Source organism: Sinocyclocheilus grahami, unplaced genomic scaffold (genome assembly GCF_001515645.1).
Source record: "Sinocyclocheilus grahami isolate Dianchi unplaced genomic scaffold, SAMN03320097.WGS_v1.1 scaffold8.1, whole genome shotgun sequence".
NCBI classification, from domain to species: Eukaryota; Metazoa; Chordata; class Actinopteri; order Cypriniformes; family Cyprinidae; genus Sinocyclocheilus; species Sinocyclocheilus grahami.
In genome coordinates, this window is record NW_015505187.1 from 2,131,833 (window position 1) to 2,140,482 (window position 8,650).

An 8,650-nucleotide genomic window follows, 5' to 3' on the forward strand; every position below is an offset into this window, starting at 1 on the left:
AAAAAAAATAATTAGAACCAAAAAGAAAAGGGGAGGGGGGGGGGGGGGGGATTACTAAATTTAATTAATTAATTAATTAATCAATCAACCAATCACCCAATCAATCAATCAATCAATCCAAAAGAGAGACACCTTATAGCTATAGCCCAAAGAGCTGCTAACACAAAAAAATAAAAAGCTGAGGGGAAACAGAAATAAAAACAATCACTAAGTTTGAACAATGGCAGATAACAAAAAGTAAAAACAACACATCCAAAGAAGACTAAAGCCCATTTAGGCTTTTAATGTCTCCAGAACTGACATGCTGCATCAGGTTTTTACGGGTTAATGATCACTCTGTGATTCCAATGGGAGGTGTGTGGGCTTTAGTGTTTAGTCATAAAGCTAAACTATATTGATTGGCTGAAGCTGGTCTACACTAATGGGCTCAACGCCCAGACAGCACAACACCATCATCATTACGGCTGAGCAATAACAGAATCAACTCTTCAAGGCCATACTTTCTAATACAACAAGGCTAATTTCACTTGTAACCAAAAGATGCCCAAACACACACACACACACACACACACACAGGAGATAAACCATCAGGCTTAACAACCGAGAGAGGAAATAAAGCACTTGGTATCTCTCTCATTAGCAGACAAATGTAAACTCAAGCAGCACAGGTCTGCTCACCAGGGCCTTCGGCGTACATCATACAGGTCAATCTTGTTTGGTGTGTTCTTCGTGTCAACCCAAGGGGAAGCTAAAGCAGATGGGATATTGGGTTTATTATGATTATTATCTTCCTAACCTTCTACAATCACTTCTTAAGTAGAATAGATAGGTAGTAGATAGGTTGTATGGTCCTGGTATTTAAACAAAAGAAGAATGAATGAATGAACCTTCAACAATCATGTCTAATGAAGGAGAATTTCAAACATTTCCAACTAACAATCGGTTATTTAATGCAAGTATATAAATAGGTTTAACGGGTCTGTGATTCATGAACAAAATAAAAATAAATAAATAAAAACACACACACACACACACACACACACACAGGAGATAAACCATCAGGCTTAACAACCGAGAGAGGAAATAAAGCACTTGGTATCTCTCTCATTTGCAGACAAATGTAAACTCAAGCAGCACAGGTCTGCTCACCAGGGCCTTCGGCGTACATCATACAGGTCAATCTTGTTTGGTGTGTTCTTCGTGTCAACCCAAGGGGAAGCTAAAGCAGATGGGATATTGGGTTTATTATGATTTTTATCTTCCTAACCTTCTACAATCACTTCTTAAGTAGAAATAGGTTGTATGGTCCTGGTATTTAAACAAAAGAAGAATGAATGAATGAATGATCACAGTTAGAAAACAGTAGGACAAACAAAATATTTAATTTTATATAACATCTCATTTAAAATATAGCTAGTATTTAATATTAATGTAATAAATATAATTTAAAAAGTAAATACTATTTTTATACTGAAAAAAAAAATGAAACAAAAGGTGATCAGAGTTAATGATCATGGATGTTTAACCTTCAACAATCATGTCTAATGAAGGAGAATTTCAAACATTTCCAACTAACAATCGGTTATTTAATGCAAGTATATAAATAGGTTTAACGGGTCTGTGATTCATGAACAAAATAAAAATAAATAAATAAATAATCAATCAATCAATCACACTATTAAATACTAAATATTTAATTTTATTTAATAAAATTAATTAAAAATGTATTTTATATTATTTTGATGCTAAAGAATAAGAGTTGATCAGTTACTGTTCATCTAAAACTATGACTTGCATTATATTTATAATTTCAATTACTTATACTATTTAAAACCAAAATGTGACACAATTTAATGGTCATGCAGCACTCATGACTTCCCTTTCCCTCGCATAAGGTTGTCTATGTTCTGGGCACTTGTTTTTGCTTTTCTATTCTTGTTTCCTGCCCTGTGCATGTGTTCACCCTCACATACCACCATCAGCTATGGGACAGAAACTATGTATATATGGCTGCACAGTGTCTGTGTGCTCTCCGTAGTCTCTGAGTTATGGTAAATATCTGAGTTCCTATTCATTCCAGTGCTTTACCTGGGAAGTATCGAGCCAGGCCAGAGGCACTGCCAAACACCTGCCAGAGGAGGGACGGGTCATCTTCCTTGTTCTTCTTAAAGACGTCATCCAGAGCCGCAGTCCAGTTTAGCTCATTCAGGATTATAGTGGCTGTTGCAAACACAAATACACAGGATAAATCCCAGCATCCCCACAGGTCTTATGGGATTTAACTCAAGCTGACATGTTTTCTGAGAGCTCTGTTCTAACAAACACTAAAATGAACCCCAAATCAGGGATAAATCAATAAACTGGCTCTCAAAACTTCAGATCCCATCATGTTATGCTAAACTCGAAGTGATAAACCACTGAGGTAGAGGAAACAACAAAGTGAACTATTAGCTAATGCAGTTCTAATGGAATTATAGGAAAACCGGGCCCTTTTTTCCAGAGAATGTCATAAATGGACACAATGCCTTCTGTAAGTGAAAGTGATGCTAACATTTTAAAAAGAGCACTGGCAAAGATCATCATTGCCCATGATGCCACATAACTCATTCCCCAAAAAAGGTGTTGATATCTCTTTCTTCTGTGGGTTTAGTTTAAGTATTATGATACTAAATTATTATTAGAATCATTACCGCCTTGACAGCCTCTGTTTGATCCCATGGGACATCTTTTACTACCCCTCCAATGCCACCCACTTCCTCTTTCTATCAAGACTCCTCCCACTCTAGGTGTGTAATCAATACAGGCCTTCTCCATTACTCAAAAGCAGACCAGACCCTATCGATCATCTTTAAGAGGGTCCATCAGCAGCCCAAAGCTACATCTCATCTTCCTCTATTTCAACCACTTCCTTCCAGTCCTTCCTGATATACTCACTCATTGCCTATAGTAAAGAATATGTATGGAAAAAAGATTTTAAAAAGTTATTGGAAAAAAAATATTCGCAAGTGAGTTAAACAGTTGGTAGCCTTACAGCCAGCATGTTTTAACAACTGTATACACAAGCTATTGGCCATTTAAATCAGAGTTTTTGTCCTAACCAGTCATTTTAGAAAGTCCATGGTGAAATCTCATTGGTCTAAAATCCTGTCCCTCAAAATTTCACATAAATTCAACGTCTTCTGATTGGCTTAAAATGTGAAGCGTTGCGCCACATTTTCGCATTCAGTGTGGACAGACAAATTAAAGAAATTGCTAGAAATTGCCATTTCATGCACTTTTAGGACACTTGCAGTCAGTAGAGGAATAGCACCTTTTACACACGCTCACACACACACACACACACACACACACACATAGGCTCAACAGCAAGGCTTTTTCTTTAATTTCAGTGGCATTTTTTATGAATTTAAATTAATTTAAAAACATTTATATTTGTACATGTTATAATTACTTACCTTTAGAATGTTACTTTTCTCATTTAGTTTAACTGTGCATGCATTATTATTTAATATTATTTATTGTATTACAAGCATTATTATTATTTAAATATATTTTTAATTACTTGTTTTACAATATTGCACAATTTACCATTTTTCCTTTATATAGAAAACATGCAATGATACCTAGAAATTACATGTATTTTAAATGTAATGTACAGACAACTCCAAACCAACCATAACTTCATAAACATTTTTGTTGGTAATTGCTGGAATTGACTGGTTTGATATTTTTAACAATAAATTAAATCGATCAATCGAATCAATCAATTAATCAATTTTTGTGTACATGATCATTAAAGGAAATACAGTGACAAAACCTATAACACAATCATTTTGCTAGGCCCAAACTCTCACACTGAAGCACGAAACAGCTCTGCAAACACAATAATCTTATAGTGGTGCCATAGCAGAGAGAGTGCTAAATTGCAGGGTCAGTTCAGAATCATGAAAGCTTGTAATCACTGAGAGGATATCCCTTCTGCATACACACACACACACACACTTACTATACACGTCATCTCTTTACATACATGCAGACTCTATAGTTCAGAAGTCAATACTTCAAGTAAAGGCTGTCACATATATCTATATAAGACTAGTCCATGAAGGCATAATTTACTGATCCTAAAGGAAGTGCATTAGTGAATGAGAGCTGTTTACAATCATCTATGTTAATATATGTGCGTGCGTGCGTGTGTGTTTTCAGTCAGATTAGATGAGGTTTCACAACCCTTCCTGTTGTTCATTCATCATGCTGTCAGTCTGCAGGGATAGACACCACACACATCCTTATTAGCTAACACCCATACAACCAGATCTCTCTCTCTCTGTCAGTCATATCTCTATTTGCTTCTGTCTGGAAAATTAGTGCAAATAACAAGATCAAAGTCCAATTACAAAATAAAACTGGAAGTGTATGACTGTACAACGGCACTTAGGGTCCAAAATGAACACTCGCCAAGTACCAAATGTGTGGTAGAAAAACAACAACAAAAAACGTTCACTAGTTTAAATGAATCAGGGCAAACAGTCAACAGAAAAACCAATCTGTGCACTACGAGCACAGCCAGAGGGATCCATGTGACGGACACGTCATCACGCTCACACACACACTCTCTGAGCATGTCTGTGTCCATCTTGAGATTGTGATGACAGATGACACACTGCGTTGAGGCAAAAAGCACAGATTCATATCTTAATAAGACACAAACATACTGACAGCCTAGAGCCCCCAATAACACACACACACACACACACATACGAATACACAAACACTTGAATAATCAGCCACATTATTACATAATAAACTATTATTTATTACATAATAAACTATTATTCAAGCTGTTGTTGAGTTGCACTAAGCAATACTGCAGGACCAAGAAAATCAGGCGGAAAGCAAAAGGTACTAAGAGTAATTTGAAGTGCGTAAAAGTAGATAAAGAGAGACAGCGGGACAGCGAGAGATGAGTCATATGATGAATGCGGCTGCTTCAGTCCTGATCTAGAACACAAATATCACATCAGACTCATTTGCCTGTGAAACACTCACACAAACGCAAGGCCACAGTGAGCCCATCATTGAGGAGATCAGATTTCTGCCAACACAGAGTGATACACCATGTCTTAAAAAAGCGCTAGCCGATTTGACCAACAGCCAACATATGCATGTGATGTTTAACATAAAGCTATGAAGGACCAATGAGATTTTTTTTTTTAATTACTCATTCTCAGGCCATCCAAGATGTAGATGAGTTTGTTTCTTTATCGGAAAAACAGATTTGGAGAAATTAAGCATTGCACCACTTGCTCACCAGTGGATCCTCTGCAGTGAATGGGTGCCGTCAAAATGAGAGTCCAAACAGTTGATAAAAACATCACAATAATACACACTAATTGTTTTGTGAAGCAAAAAGCTGTGGTTGTAATAAAAAAAAATCCACCATTATTAACTTTAAACCAAGTCCGCTAATCATAATGTTTTCTCCAGTGAAAAAGTCATCTCGTCTGAATCAGGAGAGAAATATGCAAAGATCAAGCACTGTTTACAAGCAAAAACAGTCCAAAACAAATATGTTGGTTGATTTTGATGTGAGAAGATAACAGGGAATGGGCTTTTTCACTGGAGGGAACGTTATTATGGATTATGGACTCGTATTTTGACAAGAAGCCATGGTTTAAAGTCTTGTTGGATTTTTTTCTTACAAACACACAGCTTTTCATTTCACAAGATGTCATTTAATCTACTGGATGTGGATTATTATGATGTTTTTATCAGCTGTTTGGACTCTCATTCTGACAGCACCCACCCACTGCAGAAGATCCACTGGTGAACAAGTGATGTAATGCTAAATTTCTCCACATCTGTTCTGATGAAGAAACAAACATCTTGGATCTACTCAAGCTACTCATGATCTACAGTAGCTTTCTCACCTCAAAGCATTCATAACCCATAACCTTTTAAAGCAAGAGACAAAGAGTGAGAGCTATTCTCTTGCTGGAGGATGTTGGGGGTTGTGGGGTCACTCAGGGGCCAGGCGTGCTGCGTTTGAGCTGGGCTGCTCTCTAAATTTAGTCTGAAGTTTTTCCACAAGCCTCTGGCTGTCCACACCTGACACCCAGCAATAAAGCTGAGCTATCACTGAAAGATTGATTTTATAAACTGGTATTTTAGCTACCATGCAAAGTTGTAAAAAAAGAACGCATGCAAAGATGTGTGTGTGTGTGTACTCACAGCCCTCGTAGATATCAGTGGGAATGTGCACTGCTGTTGTACTGTATGAAACAGGGCGTTTGAAGGCAGGATCCTCTTTGAATTCTAGCTTGACGCAGTTATGGCGTGTTTCAGTGTCATTGATGTCAAACTAGGAACATAAAAATAAGCATAAACCTCTCAAACTACAAAAAACACCTTGTTAATTTTCCTTTCTTTGTTGTTTAGTTCATATCCAAGCATGCATTTTTAAAAAGAAACCTTACCTTGTCCTTGGCATTGTAGTAGATGGTATCATTAACCTGTTCGACAAAGAGTGAACAAGACTTTAGTGTTTTATTATCAAAGCTTTAAATATTCATTAGGATAGTTTATTTGTTTGTTTAGTGGGGCAGCCTATTGATGTTACCTTTTTTTTTTTAAAATAATCATAAACATTCCAGAAAGGTTACAGGGTAGGTTTGTGCAACAACCTAATAAAAACATATACAGACAAAACAAATTTTTTTATGTTTCATAATCACCCATTTCTAGCATTCTATTAATGTTCTTCTTAGGTTTTTGTCACAATATTGATTTATATTTCATGATCACAAATTAACATTCCCATAATGTTGCAGAAATATAGGCATTTGTATAGGTATTTGCATAAAGTTTTAAGTGTTTCTATATTAATTTGTGATTCTCCGAAGTCAAATCTATTTTTGCAATAGTTTTCTGCAAGCTGGTTTTATATATTTAAAAATTATTATTATTATTATTAGTAGTAGTATTTAGGAAATTCATTCAATCATGCTTATTTAAAAGAAGGCATATGAGACTTAAAATATCATTCCATCTAATATTATATCAATCATCAATTTATTGCATTTTTTTGTCAAAGTGTCCATCTCTAACAGTATATTGAATCTGAATGTGACTATGTATTTTCAAGTGTTTTTATTTAGCTCTCTATGTGTGGTTTGTACCTAATCTTTGTGCATTCACAAAAGGAAGTTGTTCAGTTTTTGTACTCTCACTTTCCCAGAAGTGATGCATGCTTTAGGTGTGTGTGTGTGTGTGTCCTCCAAGGGTTGTTCTCCTCGCAGTGTGAGGGCGCTGTCAGGACTAGCATTAGTGGGGCGTTAACAAGCAAGCTCACTATCTGACATACAGTTGCCTTGGAGACATAGGAGTGGATCATCACCGGCTGCCGCCACCTGTCCTACTTGCTTGCTAATCATGTGGCAGACACTCTTTTTAGGTTATAGACCACTAATCGCTGAGACATGCACATATAGGTCATCCCTGCATGGGATCAAACTCTTGACTTTCTACCTGCATCCCATCAATAACTAAAAAGAAAACCTCTCTGTCTGTCACAACAATTGTGTCCATAACAAAGGCTTGAAGAGAAGCACCTGCTGCGACAGCTCCAGGCAGGGCAGACTTTTGAACACAAAGGCGCCCACACATTTGTTTGATTTACAGTACACACTATGAGTGTAACATCTTAACTATGAAAAATAATATAATACATTTTTTAACAAGTATCATGGAAGTACCATGTACATTAGAACCGTCCAATAACGATTTTCATATTGTGGCCGATATATATATATATATATATATTCAATGCTATTTTGTGTAAATAAATAAAATTACAACATAATTAGTTTTAAATGCTACTTAGCATTATCTATATGCTACTATAATATTTATTAATATTTCAAATTAGCTTTTTATATTTTCAGATTTAGATTTATTTAGCAATTTTTGTTATGTACGTTTGCCATTTTCCTTATTATTATTTTTAAATATTTCTGTTTAGCTTTATTTTTATTATGGTTTTACTTTTTGCAATGTATTATTTCAACGAATTTATTAAACAAAATTCAGTTAGTTGCAAAGCATTGGTAACTTTTTTTTTTACCATTTTTCCAAATTATATTTTAACTTATTTTAGCTTAATTTAAATTACTAGAAATTAATTTAATAACAATGATCACAACATTATAATGTACAGAATAAAAAAAATTATATTAATTTTGAGATTTGCTTAAAAAAATAGCATTTAACAATGTTTATTTTATTAACTTAAAGTGAACATTAAATGAGATATCTATGCTTACTATCACATATATGTGACCCTGGACCACAAAACCAGTCTTAAGTGTCAAGCTTTCCATTGATGTATGGTGTGTTAGGATAGGAGAATATTTGGCCGAGATACAACTATTTGAATATCTGGAATCTGAGGGTGCAAAAAAATCTAAATATTGAGAAAATCGCCTTTAAAGTTGTCCAAATGAAGTTCTTAGCAATACATATTACTAATCAAAAATGAAGTTTTGATATATTTACGGTAGGAAATTTGCAAAATATCTTCATGGAACATGATCTTTACTTAACATCCTAATGATTTTTTGGCATAAAAGAAAAATCGATAATTTTGACCCAT

General features: G+C 35.2%; 1 protein-coding gene across 1 annotated transcript in view; it reads right to left on the reverse strand.

The window, feature by feature from the left end:
• The window catches only part of LOC107591055 (voltage-dependent calcium channel subunit alpha-2/delta-1-like), a 13,189-nt gene that overhangs the window by 1,550 nt on the left and 2,989 nt on the right, over positions 1–8,650 (reverse strand). The window contains exons 2-5 of the mRNA XM_016280062.1: positions 6,477–6,558; positions 6,232–6,361; positions 2,089–2,220; positions 1,150–1,219 (exon numbers count right to left, since the gene is read on the reverse strand). Of these exons, the coding sequence (XP_016135548.1) occupies positions 1,150–1,219; positions 2,089–2,220; positions 6,232–6,361; positions 6,477–6,558 (414 nt within the window). The remainder of the gene's footprint in view (positions 1–1,149; positions 1,220–2,088; positions 2,221–6,231; positions 6,362–6,476; positions 6,559–8,650) is intronic.